This window comes from Acanthochromis polyacanthus, chromosome 3 (assembly GCF_021347895.1).
Source record: "Acanthochromis polyacanthus isolate Apoly-LR-REF ecotype Palm Island chromosome 3, KAUST_Apoly_ChrSc, whole genome shotgun sequence".
In the NCBI taxonomy this organism is placed as follows: Eukaryota; Metazoa; Chordata; class Actinopteri; family Pomacentridae; genus Acanthochromis; species Acanthochromis polyacanthus.
In genome coordinates, this window is record NC_067115.1 from 21,482,232 (window position 1) to 21,509,555 (window position 27,324).

General features: G+C 43.5%; 1 protein-coding gene across 12 annotated transcripts in view; it reads left to right on the plus strand.

The window, feature by feature from the left end:
• LOC110948863 (nuclear factor 1 X-type-like) overlaps positions 1-25,367 on the plus strand; it is a 121,140-nt gene extending 95,773 nt beyond the window's left edge. For 4 of the 12 annotated variants that reach the window (XM_022190598.2, XM_022190600.2, XM_022190602.2 and 1 more), the window contains 11 exons: positions 3,482-3,544; positions 3,819-3,893; positions 4,210-4,333; positions 4,787-4,822; positions 5,219-5,346; positions 6,477-6,551; positions 11,237-11,365; positions 14,545-14,714; positions 16,356-16,503; positions 18,812-18,900; positions 21,943-25,367. In XM_022190598.2, the coding sequence (XP_022046290.1) occupies positions 3,482-3,544; positions 3,819-3,893; positions 4,210-4,333; positions 4,787-4,822; positions 5,219-5,346; positions 6,477-6,551; positions 11,237-11,365; positions 14,545-14,714; positions 16,356-16,503; positions 18,812-18,900; positions 21,943-21,957 (1,052 nt within the window). In that variant the 3' untranslated portion in view covers positions 21,958-25,367. The remainder of the gene's footprint in view (positions 1-3,481; positions 3,545-3,818; positions 3,894-4,209; positions 4,334-4,786; positions 4,823-5,218; positions 5,347-6,476; positions 6,552-11,236; positions 11,366-14,544; positions 14,715-16,355; positions 16,504-18,811; positions 18,901-21,942) is intronic. The other 8 variants (XM_022190605.2, XM_022190604.2, XM_022190601.2 and 5 more) reach the window with 8 other exon arrangements.
• The last annotated feature ends 1,957 nt before the right edge of the window (positions 25,368-27,324 follow it).

The following is a 27,324-nucleotide window of genomic DNA, read 5'->3' on the forward strand; positions in this document are numbered from 1 at the left end:
CCGAACCAAATATTCAGCTCATCCTCCATGCGCACATCCCCAAACAAGCTTGTTTCACCACAGGAGGACAAACAGTAGTGAAATATCTGTAGCAGTGATTGAGTTATCACTCCATCATGTTAATTCATCTTCCATCAGAAAAAAATAAGTCTCCTCCTTAACAATACATAAGAGATTTGAAAAGATGAATAGAAAACAGGAGTCATGGTATCCTCCCGTCTCAAGTCCTCTGAGAGTTGATGTGATTTGACAAGCCATTACCTCAGGGTGATGTTGAGGACAGCTATCAGTTTTCCTGCCGCTGCACATATCTGCCTGACAGTCTCTTATCTGCCATGAGCCTCAGCTTTCACACCTCTGCAACAGCAGAACATGTTGGGGTCATGATAGGCCAACAATAGACACTTCAAGAAACTCTGAGGACGGGGTTTCCAAATGCAGGGTGTTTCCAAAATGTGATACATCCATATAGAAAAACAGTTCTTTCTTACTCAGTAAGAAAGAACTGTATATAGTATATGATTCCAAACCTGGAAATAATATGGTATTTTAAAAAAGGTAGAGAGAGAAAGTCTAGTTATAACCACATCATGTAGATGCAAGACTACTAAAGAAGGGTCACACACCATTTATTGACTGACATCTTTTCAGCCTGTCTGTTTTTGAACAATGAAAACCACAACCATGTTTCTACATCATGCACCCCAATAAGTCCCCAAATAAAGATGTATGTGAGACAGAATTTCCATGGTGTTAATTCAGTACTGTGGTAACATTTTAGCTTGTTCTTTTGTGAAACAAATCTATGATCCTGTTAAGATTTCATTTCTGTCTCTTATGTGGCAGAATTTTGTCACATTTGGCAGGTACCAAGAACAGACCACGGAGATTAAAGCTTCAGTCTGAAACTTCTTTTTACAATAAAAACAAACACAACTGGGTATCAGCAGCTACTCTAGTTAAGTATTCAACTATGTAATGTGAATAAAAACATACGAAATATTGAACAGACAGACATGTACCGAGATATGGCAGTGTATAGAAATTAGTGTAGAGCAATAAAATGTATGTGTTTTGCTACTACAATAAACAAAAACACATAGCAGGAAAAAGTCCTTGCGAAGTTGCTGTACAATCATCTTTACTGTTTTGCAGTAATTCTGCCTTCAACTTTAGTCTCTGTTTCATTCACTGAAAGTCTTGCAAAGCTTTATGGCAGCAAATCTGACTTTAACTTGCTTCTTACAGTAGATTATGAGATATCACAGGAATACTGTACACACATTGCGGAGGCTGGGTATCTGAACAGTGCATGTATGGTGTGAGAAATACTGTTTACAATAATGTAGAGCCCTGTGGTGAAATACTACATGATGGTAAAAAGTCCAGTGAAGTCAGGTTGTTTTCTCAACAGCTTTCATTGGCCATCATATATGTTTACTCTGAGTGTGTACCTCAATGTTTGTCCACGTATGAGTGTGTGTATTTGAATGTGTCTGGGTGCGTGCGTGGTGGGGGCGCAGCCTCGTATGTTTGGAGTGAGTGCCGTCAGTTAGCTGGAATGTGGCACTACCGCCAATGCTAAGATGGCTGCCAAGCTCTAAGATGGCTGCCAGGATTACACCCAGCCAGTGAGAGACACAGAAGAGCGAGAGATTCTGCATGAGAAGAGAGGGGGAAAAGAAGCTCTCTTTCATTTCTGTGCTCTTTCTTTCTTTCATTCTTGCTCTTGTCTGTCTCGCCTCTCTCTCTGTGGATAAGCAGTGCTTCGTAGGCAGCGAGACAGGTCTGTTATTGTTTCTGCTCAGTAATCTGTGGCTTAGTGTGGCTGTAAGGCAAGTGCTGCTGGCAGGAGTCTGTGTGCTCTGTTATCACCTACAGCCTGCAGATAAACACCTACTTTAGCTAGCTTGCTAGCTCGCTATAACCTAGCTTGGCCTGAATGGGCAACCAGTAGCATTAGACCCTCACACCACACCCGTCCAGGAAATGGAGATCAGTCTCATTTACAAACTCATCGTTCCCGTCAAGAAGTACAAAAAAATGCATACCGATGCCCAGCCAGTCTTCCATATCCGTAAATAGATGCATACATACAAGACATTCATTCTGACAGCTTTGACAAGAATGCACTGTTGTTAGGCCTTGTTTTATCAGGACTCATGCTGCAAAACCTCATTTTGCAACTTCTTCTTTCAGCCTGTTGCTCCTTCACATCTAATTGTACCCCTGTGTTGCCAAGACTTGGCAAGTTTGTGTCTGCTCATGTGAGCGAAGCCCCAGTGCTTTCGTAGACCAGTCATAACAGGTGTGTGGTTGTGCGAATGTGTGTGTGTGTGTGTTTTTCCCTGCTATCCTTTGATCCCAAAGGGAAGAGCTTTGCCTCAACTTTACCATGCTCTGCCTCAGATCCCTCGGGGCCACCAAATTTGCATGGACAGCCTTTTCATTCAGTCTGTGTTTGTGTGTGTATGTATGAATGTATTAATATGTGTTCATGCAAAGATTACAGCGTGCATTAAAGTATGAAACAAAAATTAGAGAAAGAAACATATTGAGAGAGTGTGTGCATGATTGTGTGGGTTTGTGTTCATTTATGTGTGTGTTTGTGCGTGTGTGTGTGTGTGTGTGTGTGTGTGTATAAGGTGTTCTGTTTACGCAGAATAAATCCCTACCAGCAAGAAAGTATTAAATAGGATTAGGGTGAGGGATATGATTGCGTGGTTAGATACTAAATGGCATAGCAGCACACTGTAAATCATTGCACCTTAAGTCTGTAGGGACAGAAGGAGAGGGGAGAGAACATTCTTAGATACAAGACTGCCACACAAAAATGTGTGAATTCACACACACATTCACAAGATGTATACCATACCCCAGCGCATACTGCAAGTCCTTCTTATTCCCGCTCACACCTCAGATAACACAGTCCTGGCAGCGTGGATACACACAGAAGGGTGACAAATTAAAAGGAAAAGCCTAAATCAATGACTAATGTAGATGCCTCCACTCGGGCTGGACCCGAATATCCGAATATTCGTTCGCTACGGCACTATCCGGATATTAATTTTGGTATCCGGGATATGTAAAAATGTACTCTGATCAGATAAATCATTCTTCACCATATTCTTGACAAGTGGGTGTCAAGTGTATGCTTGATGTACATCCAGAGGTTGGTACATGATTGAATGCTTGACCCCTACAGTGAGGGAATTTGATGTATTTTGCTGGCATGGTTTGGTTCTACTTGTCTTCTTAGATGCGGCCTTTGTAGTCACCAATCTCAATCCACAGATGTAAAGAATTCAATCTCTGTTGTGTTGGCTATTTGTGGTTCAAACCCTCACTGAGATGCATCTGTAGCTATGATTCTTTGAGACGTTGTACACAGTATGTTTTTATTAGTTTGTTAATCATGCAAACCAGGTCCTAACCATTTGCCTTTCTCTTTTCTCTCCTCTTTGTTTCTGTTTTAATGTAGAATCTGGACAATCAGACAGCTCCAGCCAACAGGGGGACACAGACATCAAACCACCTCCCAATGGTAGGTATACACACACCAACACACACATGCCCATGTCCAAACACTGTCAAATCAGCATACTAGAATTGATTCCATCATGGATATCATTCTTAACATATTCCAATTATGGATCTGATTAGCACACAGATGTTGCTCCACAAACAGAGATGCAGATGGTTTTTTTGAGGGGGGGGGGGGAGACAGGGGTTCAACCCAACTGTGTGTATTTTTGTTGCATTATTTTTCTCTTCGTTTGTGTGTATTTAAAGTCCTGACCAACATTGTTTCTGAACAGGGCACCTGAGTTTCCAGGACTGCTTCGTCACTTCAGGGGTGTGGAATGTGGCGGAGTTGGTCAGGGTGTCACAGAGTAAGTAGGAAAAAAAAACATAGCACAGACAATTACAATTTCACGCTATGATTTGCAGTTTGCAAATGTTTTCATATTTGTAAGTCAAAAATAAAACAGCACAATATTTTAATGAGGTTTTTATGCTACAGGAACCTACTACAATCCAGTAGATTGTTTTTGAGTGCATGTATTTCTGACACAGTACAACTCCGTGGATGACTATTTTACTCTTTTTAAAAACTAAAACCAAAGACTAAACTGAACTTGAAATACTGTTTCTCTGTCTTCTTCCCTTCTTTTCTATTCCAACTCCTTTTAATTTCTCCCCTGTCAGCTCCTGTAGCAACAGCATCAGGTCCTAACTTCTCACTGGCTGACCTGGACAGCAGTCCCAGCTACTACAACATTAACCAGGTGGCTCTGGGACGGCGCTCCCTCACCTCCCCTCCTTCCACCAGGTAAACGGTGCCAGCAATTTTTCGACACTGACAAAAACAGTGTAAAGTGTAGAGGAACATCCATGGCTATTATGAAGGTACAGCTGTCTACCATGAGTAGAGTTTCCAGTGGGTGAAACCACCATGTGGCTTTAGCAGATCTGCCTTGGTTTGTAAATCCCTGTGATGCCAAGGGCAAACTAGAGGGAAGTGTGAAATCACAGTGCTGTATTATTTGCCAACGATATATTGCGTCTTATTACAAAGCCAATAAAGTACGCCATTTCATTGAGGTTTTCAGCTGTTAGTGGTACTTAGTCCATTCCCAGTCTTGGAACTTCTTTATATATGTGTGTGTCTCTCTGTTAGCTGCTCTCCTCTTCGTGAATGTCTGATGGCTCTTTCTGCTTTTTCTTCTTTTGTGTCTTTCTGAACTTTCTCTCTTCTTACCTCTGTCATCTGCTGTCACTTTAGGTCTGAGGTGGAGTTGTACGCAAACCTTCCACGGAGGTAGTTATATACACCTAAAAGATCCAAATTATGGACACACATGCACAGGAAAACACACAGACATACACACACATAGAGAGAGTCTTAATTTGTGGCTGTCTCTGCTGTCTATCTTTTCTTGCTGTTTTCCTCCTTTTTCATTCATGGTTTTGACATTCCTTGTGCTTTGTCTGTTCTGCTCCAAGACTTTGCTATAGCAATATTTTTTTCCTCTTAGATGCAGTACTTGAAGCCTGTTAATGTGAATACTTTCTAGTAGCTATTTGTGCTAGGTGTTTTACCCTAGATTCCCTGCAGTGATAGACTAAAAAAAAAAACAACATCAGGCCTCTTTTAGACCTCTCTTTCTGCCTCTAACTATTATTCCACCCACCAAATGTCCTTCCATGCCCCCAGCTCCACCAAGAGGAAGTCCTTAGACGACAGCGAGCTGGAGAGCCCCACAGATGATGTTTTCTACCCTGGCCGCTCGCCAGCTGCCAGCTCCTCCCAGTCCAGTGCGTGGCCCAATGACATGGATGCAGGTACCCTCCTACCCCACCCCACACCTGTGGCCTGCTACGCAAGCATCATGAAACTTTCACACCCTCCTGCCTGATCCCCACCCTACCACCAAAGTCCAAACTGATGCCTCCACCTGACTTTGTCACTTCTTCACACTCCCCACCTCAGCCACTGCCCTCACTCTGGTGACCATTCAGTTCAGAGGAAGCAGCACCTAGAATCACCTGTTCAGAGAAAAATGCTTACTTTATATACCAATGAAATAGATGACCATGATTAACCTGTATGTATTGGTCATATAAGACCAAATCTTATCAGTTGTTTAAATATATAATGCCTTACCTTCTGCTCAGTGTACAAGATATTTAAAATAACATGGTTTTTCTATGACAAAAACATTCAAATAACTGCCAAAATAATGGATGTTTAGACACACGTTGAAAGACCCAATTTAGATCTAGTCCCAAAAATGTATTTGGCCAAGTAACAATTGCACAGTCATCAGCTTCACCCTGTGGCTGAGGCTATTTTACACTGATTGAAATAGTCTCTTCTATTTTGGTTCAGTAAACGGGTTTATACAAGCATCAGCATGTTTTAAATTACAGTCTGTCCCATTTCTGGTCACAATTTCTTTATAATATCATCACAATAACCCCAGAAAATTTAATTTATCATGGATAGTGCTAAATGCTATCCACCACATGGCTCCAGACACGGGGGATATAAATGACAAGATCAAGGATGATATAATAGTTAACAGCAGCCTGTATTAAGGCTTTATGGTCGTATTTCCATTGTTTTGGCAGAGACTACAACTTCTGTGATTCAGCTTTTGACATTTCCCTCTGTATTCTACCTCCTCAGTAATACTACCTCATCCTTCGTACAACCCCAAGAAAACATTTCTCTTCTTCAATTCCTTACCCTCACCTTAAAGCTATAACCATGCATATAGTTTACTTGATGTTGTGTCAATTATCAGTCATTCACTATCTACATCATACACAAATGCTCACTCTGAACTACCTTTCTTTCCTTCTTATTCTCTCTCTCTCTCTCTGTCTGTCTCTCTCTCTCTTTCTTTTTGTCTCTCTCTCTTTCACTCTTACTCTATCTCATTGTTAACAATACCCTTCTTCACTTTCAGTGCAGCACCATTTGGCGAGTGTGCAGGAGAGGAAGATAAAACATGAAAACGATGGCGTGCAGTTTCCTTACCATGGTTAGAACAACATTGATTACACTCATATTTATATACATATTTGCTATTTATCAGCCTTTATATAGCTCAGTCATTCGTATTCCCCACTCTGTGTGTGTGTGTGTGTGTGTGTGTGTGTGTGTGTGTGTGTGTGTGTGTGTGTGTGTGTGTGTGTGTGTGTGTGTGTGTGTGTGTGTGTACATATATGTACATATATACACATATATGTGTGTATATATATACATATGCATATATGTATGTGTATGTGTGTGTGAGCTGTATGAATGTAGTCAGGACAAAGATGCATGCCACAAATGGCACTTTACTTGTGTAATAATTTCATTAATGTTTATTAGTTACCAGATTGATGTCATTGCTGCTGATCAAAGTTTTGTTTATTGACAGTACATTTCCTGTGATGAACAGTGGCATGATTGTAAAGGATTATCCAGTTTGAGGTTCATTCTGTGTGTAATGTGAGGCTACAAGTAGCTCATCTCAGATCTCTGGCTTTATCTCTCTGTAGTCTTGTCAGTCCCTCCAAGCGATACTTTAACTAACTGATGTCACCAAGCTGGCACTGACAACACCAGCAGGCATATTCACTCATTGTACCTAATCTGACTCTCTCCAACACACACACTTGTACAGTGACTTACTCATGTACATACCGACACCGCTTACCCCTGACATACACATACATGCACATGTACTGTACATACATAGATGGCCCAGTTGCAGTGACTCACTCTTACATCCCCCCCTCTCACGCAGACATTCACACATTGAAACACACATGCTTATCATACTCCCCACCCCTGCAGGTGTTCAGGTGCCCGCCTTGTCTCCATCCCTCCCTCTACTCAAATCCCTCATTAAGACACTTCTTTGGATCAGAGGTGTAAAACCCTTCCTCATGCTCCCTAGCTCTCCCTTCAGCCCTCCATCCCTGTCTCCCTTCTGTCTAATTGAAAACGTGTACAGCAGGAAGGGCCCTGGGGAGGGAGAAACATGTCAGCAGAGAGAAGGTGGAGCGAGAACCACAAATTAGGCAAGTGGATTTTCAAAAGGGGGTGGTGCAAGAAGGACGAGAGGAGAGAAGACGACTTTGGTGTACTCAAATGGTGATAACTAATGAGAGAGAAGGGTTATCAGGGTGTGAGCTAGAGGAGCCAAGAGCCTTGGTTAGGTTTTGCCCCAGTCTACTCTCAGTCGAGCCTCAGCGGCTGCTCTTCTGCTCCTGCTCCACTTAGCTGTAAATGTAATTAAGAGGCTGCTCATCAGAGCCACAACAGAGGCTCCTGCACGCCTTAGCGCACCAGAGCCTCACCTCCCATCTTTTTCCCGTCTCTCTCTCTCTTCCTCTGTGTGTATGTGCATTTCCCCCTTACTATCCAAAGTGCAGCACACAGCCTTGTACACCGCCTAATGAGTTTGGCAAATAGGGGTGTAGAATAGCATGCAAATCTGGACCCTTTACCCAATTAATTTACGAAATCCAAGTGAAAAATTGGAAAGCCAAAAGCTTTTGTAATTATCAGCCTTCTTGTGTGTGGGTTTGGGAATAATTTTAAGCCATGGCTAGCATAAAACATTTTTTAGTTAAGACAATTCAAGCAAATAAGAGATTGATAAGTATGGGAGAGCAAAGTAGCAGGGAGCACAGAATGTGTGATTTTGGGACAGCATGCATCTGATTTTCCAAAGAATTCCACCTGCCATCGACATATCTCATCAGGGAATTCCTGTTCAGGTGGGGGATATATAAACAAACAACACACAAACAAACAGACTCAGGAACTTCTAAATCAAACCCCACCGGTGCAGCTCACAGTCTGTCCGTAGCAGCATTTACTCCTCCTGACTTTCTCCATAAACACATCCAGCAACACATACACCCAAATGTATGAAGATGCATTCGTACATATAAATCACACAAACATGGTTACATTCAGATATATAGACATTATGGATTTCTGCACACACATCACACAGCCCAGTCAGACACACACATGCACAGCTGAAGCATGGTCCCAGATGGTGTTTCCGTGTGTGTGTAGCCTTGGGATCCATGAGGATGCTGGAGACATCTGCTCCACAGGGGGGGGGGAGAGGGGGGGGGGTGGTGGGGGTGGTGGTGGGGGGGTCAGTGGAGGCAATCGAAACAGCCATAATTTCATATTAGTTCCAAATGATTGTGAAATATTTCTGAGACACTAGAGACTTGTGGTGGTGGGGGCTTTGCTTGGTGCTTTTGAGTTAAATGTTACAAGCCCTTCAGGGGATATGGCTGGGCTTTTGGTTATGGACATGTGTGGTTTAAATCACTGGAGAGAGTTGAATTCCCCAACTTTCCTATACTTGGTTAAACCACTATCTCCTGTCTTTTCCAACTGTGTGTGAGTGTGTATGTGTGTGTGTTTGTGTGTATGTGTGTGTGTTGTGTGTTTGTGTGTTTGTGTGTGTGTGTGTGTGTGTGTGTGTGTGTGTGTGTGTGTGTGTGTGTGTGTGTGTGTGTGTGTGTTTGTTTGTGTGTGTGTGTGTGTGTGTGTGTGTGTGTGTGTGTGTGTGTGTGTGTGTGTGTGTGTGTGTGTGTGTGTGTGTGTGTGTGTGTGTGTGTGTGTGTGTGTGTGTGTGTGTGTGTGTGTGTGTGTGTGTCTGTGCGCGCCTGTGTGTTCTTCAGAGGCGCATCTGGTGGCAGGCCTGTTAGTGCAAAGAGACAGAAGGGTCATCATGGGAACGCTTGATTGGTTGCCAGTGAAATACTGAGGCTTGCCAGAAGAGGAAACAGTGCAGTTGTGGCACACTTGCACACACAAACACACACACACACACACACACACACACACACACACACAGTCAGATCAGACCATCGCTCAGTCTTGGATGTACAGAAATATTGTCCTTAGCATTCCCTTGCTGATAGTGGCAGTGCTATAGCTTCCTCTAAGCACAGATGTCAGTCTTCATCTGATCTTTCCTGCGTTTCCTCACTATGATTTCTATATTTAAGATTAATTTTCTGCTTCCAAAATACAAGCATATAAGACTGCCTGTCTGAAATCATAATTGTTTAATCCGTAAGGTTCTGGTTTTTATACTTTCACCGAATCTCAGTCTTTCCCATCTCTCCCCTCCGGTGTCTTTACATCTTTCAGTCTGTGCAGACTTCTCTTATTTCTACCTTTCTCCCACCAGTTTGACAGTGTCATAGCAATCACTGCTAACTGCAGGTGTCAGAAGTGGGATCGGGGTTGTTTTCATGCTTGGAATCTGTCTGACAGTACAATACACCCCCAGATTCCCGCTTCATTTGGGGAGGGGGGAATATATGTCTGCTAAAGACATAAATGGTTCACACATATTCACTCCCACCTGCTTGAGACTTAACTCTTTCACACAGGGAGGGAAGGTTTTACACGCCTCCACACTCCCATAGACTTTCACACATCTCCAGCTGGAGAACTGAGGAGGAATCGTATTTAATGCCTTGTCTGATGCGGAGGGACCACAGAAATAGACTACAAAACAAGAGTCTAAAAAAGTTATAAAGCAAACAGTATCACACCCCTTATTTGTTAGGAAGATTAGAATAAAACTTGCGGATGAAGAAATTTGTCTATTGTTTCATCAGTTAAATGTGGCGGCCTTTTAAGTGTTCAGACGTGTGTGAGTGAGTGTGTGTGCAAGAGAGATAATAACCATATTTAACATCTTATGACATTCCAATTTCATACGTGTTGTCAGGGCAATGCCATGAAGAAAAAAGACACTGCTGCATTTTTCACAGGTTCTGCTTTGCTCTCTTGCTCCCTTGCTCCCTCACATATTTTCATGTCTCCCACGTTCTTCTCGCCTCTCTTTCTCCCTCTCTCTTTCTCTCCCTCTGTCTCCTTTCTCTGTCCGTCTGCTTGTCTTTCGCACTCAGCAGCTGCCGTGTCCATACTGTACAGTGTGTGCTATTTCTGAATGAAGCCGTCTTTTCGTGCAGCCAGCCTGTGAGCTTTGCTGAAACCAGACCACAACTAGCTGACTGTGGCTGTATGGTGGCCTTGCTCGTACACAGAGAAACCCTAGAGTTGGCACCTGAAAGAGAGAGAGAGAGAGAGAGAGAAACAGAAAGAGATGAGACAGAAAAACATACAGTGGCACAGTAGGAATTATTATAGCTACAGATGTTCTTTGGCACGAAAACAAAGACCAGATTCAGTTTGGATTTAGCTATTTTTCTCCTTTTTTCCTTTGAAGACATGGACTTGTGAAATATTGCTCAGCCCACATTTTATGACCATAAAGATGGGAGCTTGGAATCCTGAGTGTATCTCTATATGAAATATAACTACCTAGCTGTAGTAAAACCCTATTATTAGCAATCAAGTTTTCTTGGGTCTTTTGAGCATCTTTATGCCTTCTGATTGCAACATTTACAGAGTCCTCCAAATGGCTCATTGAAACGAACGGGAATCAATGGCCAACAGCCAAAAGGGACAGGAAACAATGCACTGCCATCAACCAATGAGAAAATTAAACAATCTAATCAGAAAATCATTATTGCTCAAGTCCCCTTCAATAAAAATCAGATTGATTTTTTTTCTTTTTTAGTGTAGCCAATCAAATAAGCAACATTTTGTTGATTAAAACCACCTCTCTCTTCTCCTCCCTCTTCCCCCCACTTTTTTTGTTGATCCCATTTTTTTTTTCGCCAGGACTGTCCTCGCCTGGTTCACTTAAGAAGCCGGGGAAGTTTGATTTCAACGCCCTGACTTCCCAGACGAGGTCCCCCCGCATGGCGTTCACACACCACCCGCTGCCTGTGCTGGCAGGAGTGAGACCAGGTGAGAGCCCTGCCATGAAACCCGACAACCCCAACCCCCCCTTTTTATAATCTGAAAAAGAGAGAGAAGGAAAGGGACTGTCAGACTTGATCCTAGATTGCCATATGTACAGAAGCAAAACTCCTCATGAAACAAACTAAACAAATTCTACAGTCGTGTGCCTGAAAATGGTAAATCCTAAAAGTACTTCCTGAGAAAGCAGAAGAAAACTTTCCACTCCTACAGCTGCAACTGCTGAGAAGCAATATGCCTGCAGAGTTTCACCTCCTCAGTGTTACTGCTATCATCATGGCTTGGCATAAATTCCTCTCTCTCTCTCTTTCAGCCTCTCTCCATCCATCCATTTTTACCACCATTTTTATGCTTGTGTTTTTAATATTATATTATCATTGCATGGTACTGATACTGCATCCACTCTTTTGTGACTCATTTGCCTCACATCTTACTGCTTCATGCGTTTGTTGTAATGCTTTTTTTCAAAGACAGATTTTGCATTTAACATGACAAAGCTGTTGTGTTATTATATAATGACATTTACTTGCTGCATAAACTTAGCATATGAAGCAACGAGACACACTGTCTGAAGTGAAAATGTTAAAATTCTTTGTTATATAGGCAAGAAAAGGACAGCAGAGAACAAATGGCTGTCAGCAGTTGGGCTTGCTTTGCCAAAGTGCATATTGAAGCGAACCAGTGCTTCATTACGGGTTTTTTTTTAGTTTTTTTAAAATTCAAACACCCCATCTCAGTTGGATTTTTATTCTTTGAAAGATGCGTTAGGAAGGTTTTTCTTTTGTATCTTTTCTTGAGCAAAAGCAACCCACATAGTTACAAAGATGCACACTAAAGTGGATAAAACCCTCTAGTAACCTCCAGTGTTTCCAAGGGCTTGATTCAGTAGAGGCAGTAAGGGCAAGTTGTCCTCATAAGGGCTTTTCAGTCCTATAGGATAACTAGCATGGTTTTTCCATCTCCAGTCAGAGAATTCCCAAAGTCTCCAGGATCTCAAGTTTGCCAACAAGTCCCTGTAGACTGGTCTCACTTTTCAAAGGAATAAATATGTCCTCCTCTCTCTGTCTCTCCCTCTCATTCCATTTGTCTCTCAAAGGGATGGATTGGTCCCCAGCCAAACGAGAACTGCCATGTAAAGGTCATTTAGACTCATTGCCCTCTGTGTTGAAACGTATTGAATTTTACTTGCGGAGCTCCCCACAGTATATTTAGAAAATATATTTCTGGCTGGATTTCCCACCATTACGCAACGTTGTTTGTTTGCACAGAGCATTTTCATAGCATCTTAAAGAATCCTAAACACCAGATTGAATTATAAATTGATTGGTAAAATTTGCTGCTCTCTTTTTTGCACGTGTTAAAAAGAGTGTGAGGGACCAGCTTGACCAACTTCATACACTCTTCAGAGTGTCTGTGCAGACTGTTGGCTGAGAGTTTTTCGTGTAATAGAGAGGCTGTAATGAGACAGTGTTCAGAGATTTTGTCTTGGTGCATTTGCGCACGTACACAAGAATACACACATGCATGCATGTGTAAATTTACACTCTTGTGGAGGACGCTCTGTGCTAAAATGGCTGCCATCCAAATGGAATGTCCCTCGGAGGCCTTGGTTCTATAAAGAGACTGGAGGATGATGGCAGGGAGGGAAGGAGAGAGGAATGAAAAGAGAGGTGGGGTAGACAGAGATGGGGGAGAAGCAGTTAGCAAGCATGTCTTGCATAGGATGGGTTGAAACTGGAAGCTTTTGTTGTATAGATTTGGTGAGTGTGACTATACTGGGGTATGGACTGGATGGTTTATGCCCTGTTTTTTGGCTCCACCGTGCCATGGAAAGCTGCCAGATTGACTGTTGCCTGATAATACTTGTCTGGAGAGTCTGCCATTGTGCCCCACACACACACACACACACACACACACACACACACACACACACACACACACACACACACACACACAAAGCAATATATGTAAAAGACACTTGAAATTGTGACAGACATAACAACACATTTATGCAGACTCCAAAAATACATGCACACAAAGATACAAACACAGAGACACACAAAATTCATCTGCCCACAGAAAACACAGACACATTCCAACCTCGAAACAAAAAAGATGGGGACGCCAGTTATACAAAAACAAGAGAAGTTTGAACAAACAGGGACTTACCCACTTTGTGAGTACAGTGAGTACAGTATACACAGGAGATAGCAGGTGACAGACATAATCACAGATGCTTGTTCGCCAGGCTCCCCTCACCTAGCAGCTTGCCTCTTTAGTTTGGTGTGCCAAATTGCCAGAGCCATAGAATCACAGCAGACAAGACAGACAGTGGAGCTGAGTGTATGCATGAGTGTGTGCGTGTGTGTGTGTGTGTACGTGTGTGTGTGTATACGTGTGCGGTTGGCTAGCTGTCTGACTAATGTCTCTGGGAGGTGTTTTGTGGTCGGTTGGGAGCAGAGGGGAGATTCTCTCTCAAGCTTCAAACTACTGGGCAGAACCGCACAGCAAGGATTTGCCGCTGATTGATTACACATCACTGACAAGCAATAAAACAAAAGTGGAAAAACCCAGTGTGTGTGTGGCTCTTTCATGCCCTAGTGGTTTGTGTATGTGTGGGTGAGAGAGAGAAAGAGACCGAAATGAAGAGGAAGCAGACGGTAGAAAATACTGTAACACACTAGCGTGTATGCGGCTGTGAAAGTGTGTGTGCGTGTGCATGTGTGGTGATGCCAGGCTTAACAGAGGTACAGAGAAATCTAGTGGGCTGATTTATAAAATGAATGGGACCAGATGTTGCCCAATAGCCAGGGATAATGCCAGTCATTTGTAAGCAGAAACAGCTTCAGTCAGTCAACCACGAGAGAATGTCACAGCTATTTTCTGTGTTAGGACAATAATAGGCCTAAACGGCAACCTGGTCTTTGATGCCAGCTGTCTTGGTGCTTAGTTAAAACATATGCATGTTGAATTGTGTCATGGGTGTGCATGCTTAATGTACTGATCATTACAGTGGGTAGAGAGTTATGTGTGTTTAACATCTGTGCTGTGTTTGAGTAGAAATATAACACAATAACTTGGACTTTATTGTGTCGTTTTCACTTTTGGTCTCTCTTCTCCTTACGTTTCTCTTCTTCCTTCCTTCTTCCATCCCCTTTTCTTCTCAGGGAGTCCCCGTGCCTCAGCCTCAGCCCTGCACTTCCCCTCCTCCTCTATCATCCAGCAGTCCAGCCCGTACTTCACCCACCCCACCATACGCTACCATCACCACCAGGACCCGCTTAAGGAGTTTGTGCAGTTTGTGTGCACCGATGGCACAGGACAGCCCAGTGCACAGGTAAGTGATAGATGGGGTATACAAACAAAGGTAGGGTAATTGTAGGATGCTATGGTGCAGTAGTTTGGTATGCAACCTGACATAAAAGAAAACACTGTTTAGAAATCAGTTTTGTGGAAATAAAGATGTTGAATGAAAGAAAGCAAGAATACACAAAGAAGTCGGCACACAGAATGACAGGCACAACAAGGTGAAGTGAGCCAAAACCTGCACATAAAGCAACCTTTGTGACGTGAAACAGCTTCACCAGTGAAAGGTTTTAGGGCAAATTCATCAACGGGAGGAGGCAGCCAGGTGTGCTTAAATAGAAAATTATGGGGGAAGGAGCCAAAGCGCATTTGACTCATCACAGGTTCAACATATAATCTAATACCTTCTTCCAGAGTTGGGCAATAGGAGATCTTGCCTGTCAGATGTGTACAGATTGATGGAGGTAGAAAGGAAAAAAAGTGGGCTGGCATGTCACTGGGTTAGTGTGGTCTGGATGAAATTGGCCGCTGGCAGTGGATTTGCTGTAGAGACTTGGGAGCAGCTGGTAATGGATTTGTAGACACATCAAGATTACTGCTGGTTGGAAAGGTAGGTATGCATGGAACAAATCTGGAGCAGATACTAAAGACCCACTGCCACTTTTTAATGATGTTTATTTACTCTTGGTGGAAGATGAAGAAACATATAGTACACATTTATGTACACAAGAGCAACACGCTGTGACAAGTGAGGGCGGGATGTAAGAATGGTTACTGAATCACACCATGTGTCGAGTGAAGCTAGTCCACAGTTAATGAGGAGTAGAGTAAACAGGGGTCACAGTAGAAGGGTCACGCAGGCGCTTGTTTGACATGATTGAGCCTTTCAGAGGAGAGGTGCTGTGGGCCTGATTTAGCGAAACATTTGCAAAGCGACATGCCCTCTTGAGAAACCCAAAAACATGCCCAAAATCACTCGTGCTCCAAATATTAAAGCACAGTATGTAGCTGACTGTCAACTGGCCTTACAGGGATACATCTGAATTTTGTTTTTGACACACATTCATTAAGGTGCATAGTAGTACTGTAAACCTCTACTGTAAACTTGGCCTTCTGAGCAACTTTGAATCCACTTATCAAGCCCTTTTTTCATATCCTATTATCCTTTGTTTTCATCACTTCACACACTAACGACAATATACTTTTTAAACTGTCATATGCAGTCACACAATGCACAGTCATGCACAGATCCTTTTCTCACATTGCTGATGTGTCCTCCTTTTATAAATTCTTACATTACACTATAGCTACGTCCCATAACAGTCCCTCATTGTTCCTTGTGGACAACTCAGTTTTTCTTTTGCCCTTGTGTGTGACTGTGTTCATCACTTTTCCACTCTTATTCACCTCACTACTTTTGGCCACACTGTGACTTTTTTTTATTCAATAATCTCCCTTGTCCTTGTGTGCAAGCGTGTGTGTTTTAGTTTAAGTGCATTTCTCTTGTTGTGTGGCTGTTGTTGGTATGTCTATATCTGAGTCTCTTACCTTTAAATGGGACTCTGCCTGTGTGTCTTTACATATTGTGTGTATGTGCGTCTGTCTGGCTCCCTGTACGCTGTATTTTCTCGGGGTGTGTCCTGCTCACCCTGTCTGTATGGTCCATCTGCAGCCTAATGGAGGTGGCCAGAGCAAAATGCCGGGCTCCTTCCTGCTGCCCCCGCCACCCCCGGTGGCGCGCCCTGTGCCCCTCCCCATGCCCGACTCTAAAACCATCAGCACGCCCACTGACGGTGGACTCAGCTCACCCGCATCTCCGTGTAAGTCACCCCCCACTCCCACTCCCCTCCACAAACCTCCCATTAATGCCCCAGTCTCCCCACTGACTTTTCATAGAGGCCAGTCCAAACCAATTTTAGGCCCCCATAGGTTATTTAGCTCTTAGCTAGCAGCAAATCTATCCTATATTCATCCCAATACTAAATTAAGTTTAGAAGGCAAGAACAAATGTAGCCATCGTAGAAGTCCAAGTATTTTTGTGTAGTGTACCTACACAGGGGTTGTCTTCTGTAATCTTGTAGTTAAACTACTACTACAAAAGCACAGGTCTGGGACTTCTGCAATGGCTATAGTTCTTCATAGTTTAGCTGGCCGTCTGCTTCCAGTCAGGTTGACCGTTGGCTTTCAGCAAGGTTGCAGTCTGCTCAGTCAAACACTCAGCAGCCCCGGGAGCTTCACTCCTGTTTCAGCCATCACCTTATGGACTGTACTGTACTGTACTGTACCAGCAAGAACCAATTTTGTCAAGGCAGAAGCCACGCCTTTGCCAAACCAGAGATCCTCTTTCAAGCTAATCTGTATCCTTTGCTCTCCCTCTTGTTCTGAAGTTCAGTCTCCTTTTCTCTCCATGTCTTTGCAAACCTCCTCTGCCTCTTTCCTCCACCCTTTCGCTTTCCTCAAAATCTTTTTTCTCTCTCTGGTGTTGGGTTTCCTGCTAGCACCACAAGAGGCAGTGTAGTTTCTCTCCCTTCTTTTTGATGTGTTTTGTAGTTTGGGGGGAGCAGAGCAGAGCAGGGCCCTGTGCACGTTGCCTCTGTAGCTGCGAGCCTTTGATCAATGCAGACTATGCATGTCTGTCTGTGACAGCGGCGATATAATCTACCCCCTTCTCTCATTTCTTTTTTGCTTTCTTCTTTTCTTTATTTGATATTTTCTCGTATCCTCCTTTCTTTGTTTCTTTTTCCTTTATTTCTCTCTTTTTTTTCTTTTAAGGGAACAAAATTAGGGCAGTTGGCGTGGACTCCAAAAAACATCATGCCCCACTTTACCACCCAATCCCCTCGCCACTTTCACACAAATCTCACAACAATTAAAAATTGAGAACAACAAAAAACATGAAAATCACGGTGTAACAAGAACAACCCATCTTTCTAAACATGAATGATAATATCTAATCAAACCTGTCTAATTAGCGCTATACTGGGGGAGCGGGAGAGAGAGGAGTGTCATCAGAGAGTGGTGAAGCTTTGGTTGGTTCCACCCAGAACAGGTGCAGAACGAGAGTCGGGCCACGGGAGAGGCACACCAAGAGGGGGCACTGGACGGAGCAACCGGGGCACCTTCTCCGCCTTTTGTTTTAAGTTTTTCTCCTCTTCCTGTCCTATCAACTTTTCCTCCCCTCCCACCTTCCAGCTCTCTCAGATTAACGTGTCGCTCTTATTTATTTATATGAACATCTTATATAAATAAATATCGTATTTTCCGTCTCTTTTCTCATTTCGGTGACTGTTATCACTGTATTTTTTTTCTTCCTCCCCCTCTAATTTTGTCTATGATTCTCAAGATATTTTAATTGCAGTCATAAAACACGACACACAGAAAACACACAACCACATACACATGCATATTGTACACTCTCACCCACACTCATGCATCAGTTTCCAGCCCTGTCTCTGTCACCCCCACACATCCCCATCCTTTCAACTCACTCAAGCCATGCACAGCAAAGGTCCTACTCAGCTGTCATGTTGGAGTCCGGTGAAAACAACTGCCCTAAATTTGATCCTGTGGCATCACTGAGTGGTGTCACTGTATAAGCAAGATGCTCCTCTCATCCTATTAAATGTAAACGGAGCATTGTTTACCACTGGTGATGAATATATTTCCCTCCATAGGTCACCCTATTACTAAGTTTACAGTGAATCCTTAGTGGTTTTCTGTGGCTTATTATTGAGGCCAGGGGCTGCTGAGGAGGGTCTGTGACTAACAGCGCAGCCATATCTGGGGGGTAAAAAGCTTCTCCATGTTAGCTCTAATCGCTACAGACTGTATGCCCCCTTTCTAACCACAGATTAAATGGTTAGGGAAAAGAAAATGACAATGAAGCAGCCCACAACGTAAACAAATCACCCATGGGGCTAATAGGGAATCAGTATCCCTGACCCTTACTGTCTTTTTCAAGTAAACAATTTGACAGTTATACATAGGCATAGCCTTACAGGTTTATAGCTTAATAAAATATACAGAATATAATAATCAATAATGATCAGAGCATCAAACTCTACTATGAGCTGAGTGTGTATGTGTGTGTGTAAAAGCATGTACACACTTGTATCTCTCTGTTTATAGCATACTCCACGCCAGGCTCCACAGCTCCCAACCGGTTTGTCGGCATCGGAACACGGGACAACTTTCTGAATATCCCCCAGCAGACTCAGGTACCCCGCCAATCTCCCTCATTTAATTAACATGCACATATCCACCTCTCCCTCCTCCTACTCCTGTGTTTTATGTCTTTTTCTTCCTTTTCCGTCATCACCCACTGCAAGCGTAACTCTGCACAGTGCTGTGCGTAGATGCCACGCTCCAGTACACCATCAGTGCAAGCGTCTTTGGCTTTAAATGAACAAGCATGTCATTCAGAGCGAAGGCCGTGATACAGAGGCAATACTCCAACAATAGCTCTGCATTGGCAACATGCTACAATCAGTGATCCAGAACATGACACCAGTGATGAATATTTTGTGTAGCCATCCATAAATATTTATCAGTTTGCTAAACTAGGACTTTAATATTTTCATTGAACAATCTTAACTCAGGCTCGACTCATTAGCTTTTCCAGCTCAGTTTTCATGGAGAGTCATCTGTTTATATTTAAACTAAGTAGCTATTGGAGAAAAAAAACGATATTTTCTCATTTTAACATGCAGATATAGGCCATCAATTTATGGCAAACTTGCTCCGTTGAGTGGTGTTGAGTGGACTTTCATTGAAACCGAGTGTTGCCCATGTATCAAGGCCTTTAGTTTCAGTATTGGTTTACAGTGCCTGTACCACAGTAGTTTCTCCACAGTGAATGGAAGCAGTGCCAGTTAGTTTCAGCTCCAGCAGTGTTGATTTATCTCTGCTAGGCCCCACAGTGTGTATTAGTGCAGCGTGTGAGGCCAGTAGTGCACTACATTGTGGTTTCAGCTTTGGCTGCGCACTGCCACTGGGCTGCAGTGTGTTGGGCCTCCTCCATCACCAACACAACTTTTCTCATTAGGGGCTAACCGCACCTGCCTGCAGCCAACTCGGCTCTCCTGTCCTCTCCACACATGGAAACAATCTGCATTCCTCCTCGGCACAGCTCTGCTCGACTGCTCCCCCTTCTCCTCCTCCTCCAGTGTATCGGCAGCCCACCCTCCCTCTCTTTCTGTCCCTCGCTCCTCCTGCTGCTCCCTTTAGTATTTTCAAGCTCCCCACCTGCACCACTCTCCTACAGATGTAGCTCTGGCACCGAGGGGACATCCAAACACCATCCAAATACGAGTTAGCACATATGCACACGTGCACATACACTTCAACTCCATGCCAAAACTCTTGCCCCTCATTTTCCCTCCTAAAAAACAGCTTACATCTGTTCCGAACGCTTATTATCCTCCTGCTATTGCTTATCAAACATTATTGAAAAATGTCCACTTTGAGCATTTCTGTCGGGTTTACGGCAACCACAGCGAGAACCTGAGCATCGGCACTAAATCCTCCCAGTTAGCCGAGCCTAGTAGGTCAGCAACAGCCCCAGCCAGAGCGAGTAACAGAGGTCTCTGCCTATCCTGCTGTTCTCTGGCATATGGTGAGGTTCAGACGATGGCCCTGCCAGCCCGCCTTGCTGCCTGCTAGCCAACTAGCCAAGACAGAGGGAGAGAGTCTTCCCACTGCTGTCAGAGCAAGAAGCAGAGAAAAGCTGGTCTAAGGAGCTCTCTGGTGGCGAGACCTCAGCTATGCAGGAAGCGAGCAAAGGAGATAGGGGAGACATGTATGAAAAAAGTAAGCGGGACTGAGAGAAAGGGAGGGGAAAAAAGAGAGAGGGAGTTAGTCGAAGCTCACTGCACTCCACAGTCACGTCCCGGCTGTCTGGTTGCTGCGGGCAACCAGACATGATGTCATAGGCAGTTGAACTTGGACTTGAAGTGGGGGGGGGGTCACTTTCCACTGCCAAGGATTACACTGGGAGAGCCGGAGTAAGAGAGAGAGAGGAAAAGAGGACGCGTTGAAGGGAAGTTGGTTGGAGCCAGGAGGAGGAGTTATCTGCAGAGACAGGCAGAGGCGGTGGATGATAGACGGAGGTTCAGAGGGGGAGAAACTTTCTCTGAGTTTGCTCGAGTGGGGGACAACAGAGAGTTTGCTGTTAAAGGTGTGGCGTGTCGCTGCTCTCCCCGAGCCGAGGTCTGTGGAATGTCAGAGGCAGCCAGAGCAGCTCGGCCAGTGCCAAATCCTCCGCTCTGCCCTCTTATCAAACCGAGAAACTGGATCCCTGGAGTAGCTGCCCTCAGTAGCTTTACAGTGTAGCCTGAGACCACGCTAGCCCACAGAGCAGAGGCATGTTAGAAGGATCAGCTTACATGTAAAACTGGTAGCACATGACAGAACAGCTCTGCTCCTGTTTGCTCACTGGAAACCCATGCAGACCGACACAGAAATTGCTGCCCTAATTAAGTTTTTAACTCTGTAATAACACAACTGTTTTAATGGGTGCCAAAGCTCGAGTCAGTCCTCTTAAAGGCAGCAAGTGGTGAAGTTGAGGTAGCAACTTTTTTGACACTGCATGGGACAGCTGAGCTCAGCAAAGTACTGAGAGTGAGGGAGAAATGGAGTAGTAGGGCGCCCTCTAGTGGATGAAGAGCTGTTCACACCTGAGGTCGCTCCAGACAAATCAGTGTCTGCTTTTTCCTCCTGGTTGTGACTAACTCAACCACAGAGTAGGTTTATATATGTTCTGTTTATTTGTCTGAAGAAGTGAAATTACACAGAATTTCACTAGGAAGAAAAAAATCAGAAGAATGTCTGAAACAAATAATTATTTCTATAGGTTTTTGTTTCTGTTAATCGCCAAGCAGCCTTCAGCTTTATCTTGTGGTGAAGGTTGGGAACCAGTGATGTAGTATTGACCCACTGAGGTTTTGTGAATGTTCACATCATTTCCTCAACTTAAACCTTTGTTTTATAACATGATGAAAAGTTGCATATATGTATGTGTAAGATGCAGTTCTTTGTTCATGCGTCGTACCTCTTCATACTCTGTCAAGTCTCGTCGCTTCTAGTTTCTTTAACAAATCAGTTTCTTGTGAAGAGTGTGTCCGTTGGTAGGTATTTTTTGTGTACTCTTCACTGCATGCTGCAAACTGAGTGCTGAAATAAATTAAGACTGAATATAAATTTCATTCCGGTCATGTGGTTTAAAGACTAAAAAGACACATTTTCTTTGCTTTTCTTCACAGTCCTGGTTCCTCTGACAAGGCCTCTCTGAATCAACAGCTAAAATTGTGTCATGAAAATTGGAAATTTGAAAAGCAAACGCGTCACCGCTGATAAAGAACAAACTGCTGACACTAAAAGGTCTTTCTCTCTCGCCAACACTATTCAAAGTACTACTACAGAAGAACCCGAAAAACCCCACACCGCCCCAAGAGGACTCCCAATTCAACGATTTGAACAGGAACATTCGTCCCCTTTTATGCAGGAGGCTTCAATGAGATTGAGTGGACAGACTCAGAATGCAAAGAGGAGGAAGAAGATGAGGAACTGTCTCACACGCACCACGAAATGTCAGAAAGGAAACACAATATGGCACCCTGACAAATGACCAATTAAACATTTATTATTTCTTTTTTTAATGATATAATTTTTTTATTTTGTTGTCTCCACAATGAAACTCCATGCATTGGCTGGGAGATCAAAAACGAACAAGTAGTGGTAGATGGTGATGTCGGATGTGCAAGCTGAACAGATTGCCACCCAAATTGCACGCCTCCATATCTGTGTATTTCTCTGCGCATCTCTCCTCCAGGTACATGATCCCACCCGACACCCACCACCCCACACGCCCCGCCTGGAGCTCGGTGCTGCTCAGGGTCGAGACCACAACCACAGCCGCATGCCTGCGTGTCGCCGCACTCTGCTGCTCGAGTCGCTCGGCCCTGAGCCTCTTTCATTTCCCATTGGCCAATCGTGGTGACACCATCCGATGGTGTGACACATATGCACTAAGTGGCTGGTCTTTGTTTACCTGTCAAAGTATCAGGGTGTCCTGCTGTGGGAGAAGCGATAGCCAAGAGGCGAGTGCAAGAAAGCGAACACACAACAGACAGTCATAACACTAACTCTACATGTGCTCTTTCATCCCCTCACCTATGCACTATTAATTTTTAATAAGGGATGAACAGTATTGCACATTGATGGTCAGACGAGCGATCAGAGAAGTGAGTTGAGGCTGGTGGCCGCCGCAGGGATGGGGCTGTGCTAACATCTGAGTGTGGGCCCTGAAACATGCAGCACTCATACGCACACTCATGCACACTTGCAGACAGTAAATGCAGACCACCCTCTTCAGAGCAGTCTGTCACACAACCACTCATAATATCATCTCGTTTTCATTCTCAGATTTGGAATTTACAGTAATGCACACACAGCATCAGCATCATATTATGGCTTTAATTTGTTGTAGGTGTTTTCTTGCCATTTTTTTTTCTTTTTTTGCCAGATTTGGTTTTGGTTTTGTCTCACCTGATTGTTTTAACCTACTCTTGCATGTCATAACATTTTCCTTTAGTTTGCAGTAACACGCTATCATGCTCAGATTTCAGTGAAACGGTGACAGTAGTTTCTCAAATCTCTCACATATGGACAGCACAGTAACAACAGCTTATCACATGCATCCCTTGCATTGCTTCACCCACCCCGAATCCCTTAGTCTGGTCACAGGAAAACCCAGAGGAGTATACACACACACACACACACACACACACACACACACACATATATTTCTAAAATGCACACTAGCACCACCAACAACCTGACACATAAGAATAAAGGGAAGCCTTTAGATTTGGTTCTCCAAACTGCCTTTGTTAATGGTTTTTCATTCATTTAAAATTTGTCTTTTAATTTGCGATATTTTTCTATGTAAATGTTCACATTGAAATCGCTGTTGGTATTATTTTCATCATGACACAATCCAACAAAAGCCGACCTCACAAAATAACTGGACTGCCTAGCTGTTGGTTCTGTTTTGCAGGGATAGTAAACAGGGCTGAGACCCTGTTCTCAGCCTCTCTAGTAACATTAGCTCTATGTACTAAAACCATATATCAAGACTATAACAATATATGGAAGTGCCTCTGTATTCCCTTCATGCAATTAGTAATAAACTTGACTTCAGTTCTCTTCCCACATATAAGCTAAAGCCTACAGGGAATGGTAGCGTTGGTGCATGTGAAACCATTGGCCTAGGACAGATCTTATAGAGGACTGCAAGCTTCTTTTTTTTTTGTAAAGACAGAGAGAGAGATCTTTATACATATATATTTATGATATATGCTCCTTTTTAACTTTTACTACATGAGCTTGTTGGCAGTCTAGTTATTTTCTGAACTCTCACCCCCCCCCCCCCCTCCCCCCCCCCCCCCCCCCCCCCCCCCCCCCCCCCCCCCCCCCCCCCCCCCCCCCCCCCCCCCCCCCCCCCCCCCCCCCCCCCCCCCCCCCCCCCCCACAACCCGTTTCAGTAACATCACCTTACTGTTACCAGTACGAAATCAAACGGACACATGCCATCGCCATCTGCAGCGCAGCATTATAATACCTAGATGAACATGTCAAAAATCGACAGTAGGTTTGAAGAAAAAAAAGTGTTGTTTTTTGATGGAAAGTATTATTATTGAAAAATGTGTGTCGATTGAGCCACGTGCAATGCATTGGGTAGATCATTGTGTTTGTCTGTTAGAGATTTTAAGAAAGCTAAGAGAAAAGAGAAAAAAATGTATTTGTTTCAAGTCCGTAAGCTCCGGGACTCTAAACTAGAGGGCCATGAAAAATCCTAGTCTTTGTAAGTTGGGGGTATTTGTTTTTATTTCCTTTGTCTCTTTTTTTTAATGTTTTATGTGTAATCATTTGTTTATAAAAATGTGGGAGGGCTGAAGGAAAAAAAATCTACACAATTTCAGAAAAAATCTATCATCAGAAAAACTGGTGCTTTAACACTATAAAGTACGTTCAGAACTATTATAAATGAATGAACAAAAATAACTGACCATTTAGGAAACAGCATTATTCCTCTCTCTATTTGTATTCTTCTTGTATTGAGTAGGGGGAGAGGTTCCTATTCCTTAAGGTTGTGACACAAAAGGCATTTTGGTTCAACCTTTAGAAAAAAAATACAACAAACCTTTACTGTCAAGCCTAAGAAAACTCTTCAGATAATTTACCCACGCACTGCCTGAAAACCCACCAGCAAAAACAAAACAACTCTCCCGATTCAATGAATTTCTACCAAATGCATTGGCGTAAACACTTGACAAGTTCCTCCCTGTACTGTGGGAGATGCTTCACATCCAGAAACCTTTTTATTCCCATATCATCTCGATATGTTTCTGAATCTTAGAGCTGAATAGAGCCCACCAGGCTGTGTTGAGACACCTGAAGTTGAAGTGGACTGCGTCTTCACTTAAGACCTTCTGTACAGATAACAGAAACGACAAAGGGGCAAAAGTAGCTGATAATCAGGCGTAAATATGAGGTCTGAGCCATTAGGAAACAGGCAGCAAAGTGAGCCTCTCCCCTGTTCACCCCCTCCTCTGTAAATGACTCTTATAGTGCTTGTGCTGTAGTGTATAGTTTCCCAGCAGTTAAAGGTTGTCCCTTGAAAGTGCCTTTGTTCACAGACTCCATTTGTAATCCAGATCGCCCTTTTTTTCGAAACGCTTCGAGGTAGCAGGTTGCCCCTGAGTGCTGTAAGGAGGCATAAAAGGTCGTCGCCCATTTGGCGCTCAGGACGACTTTTTCCTCCGGCTTCGAAATTGAATCCCCTCCATTGTTCCTCCCCTTTATCCTCTCTCCTTTTCCAAGCTTATATATATGTATATATACTGTACATATATATATAGTAACAAAAGGAAACTGGGTGTGAATTAGTTCTTTACTTTTTATTGATAAATGACAAAAAAAAAATTTTGAAAAAGGCAAAAAAAACTGTTCTCGTTCAGCTCTTGCTTTTTTCTTCCCCTCTGTCTCCACTGTCTGTTTTCTCTTAGACACTGGAGTAGTCTGTAACTGTGTGTCCGTCACTCTCTGTCTATCTCTCTCTTATCACTCTCTATCACTCTCTCTCTCTCTCTCTCTCTCTCTCCCACCCTCTCCGCTGTTTGGGAGGGTGATAAAAAAAATTGCCGAAAAACTTTTGTTCTGAGCAGAATTGCAGTTAGCTCACATGTTATTCTTGTCTGTATGCTTCACATTGTATTACCATACCCATCTTTCTTCAGCTTCTCCATTCAGCAGCTAATGTAAGTGAACAAATTACGCTGACGGGCTTTGGGGTGTCCTTGGGTGGGTTAGGAAGGGACAGCAGGGGTTCAGGGGTTTGGGTTTGAAGAGGTTTACGGAGAAAGATGAATGGTGGTCGAGAGGGGCTGGAACGAACTTGCGTTTGGGAAGTTTTTGCAAAGGGGCTGCTTGGATTAGGATAAGAGTTTGCCTCTTTTGTTTTAGCTATTTATATTTTGGCTTTGTTTTATTCTCCCCCCTTTTCGTTTTGTTTCCTTAAATTTGGATTTCTTTTCATATTTGCTATCAGGGTTATGCTGTCGTTTAGGCTCTCTTTCGAGGGCGCCTTGGACTGTAAAGTGAAACGCATACAAGCACCTTTATCCACCGGGACCTTTGTCCTCCGCATGAGGCTGGAAGGAGGGGAGTTTGCTAATTTCCAGGATGGAATCCCCACATTCCACTTCAAAAACCAATCTTTGAAATGTGATAGTATTGGTTTCTCGACGGTGGGTTTCTCACAGCGAAAACCCTCAGCAGTCATTAGCCATTTACAACACACCAAACCAGATAGATAATAGACCAGCAGTGAACCGGATCTCTCCGCTTTTATTTTTTTGGAGTTCAGGGAAAGTCCCTCCATTTAGTTTTCTCCTCAGAACACCTCATGCTGGATTGCTCCGTTGTCTTTTTCTGTTTTATTTGTCTTATCTCTTAAGTGTGTATGGTTATTGGTGAATTAGGCAGCACCCCTGACTCCCAGCTCTTCTACGCCTCTGTCTGTGCCCTCAGTGCAGCACCACTTCTTTGTGAGAACACCCCCAGAGCTCTAGGTGAAATGCATGGTTAATTACAGTTTCTTTCCATAGAAGAAAACACAGTTTGAGAAGAGCAGCACCTGATTGAATAAAAAGGATGTCTTGACTGTACCACCTTGCTGTGTCATGTCTTTTCTGTAGGCTGATGGAGCTGCACATAGTTCATAGACAAATACTTAATCGTTCACATAACTAGCACAGTATCACCATAAACTCTTAAAATCCCGGGTGTAGAATTTCTATAGCTTCTTTAAATAACTGAAAAAGGTAACTGAGTGGTAATCCTGAGGATGTCTCTGTTGATAATACCACAAGTAGCAAAAAGACACAACGTCTCGTTGCAGTCAGGAATTCTTCGTGGCTCCATCACTAAAATATGTAGAAAACTATGAAAATATAGGAGGGCAAATTCTCCTCACTGTGGCGATTCGCTTCTGACATGGCCACAAGAGCGGGTCAAAGTTTGCACTTCAACTCGTGGAAAAATAAAACTTCTCTCTCGACCACCACGAGCGTCACATTCTG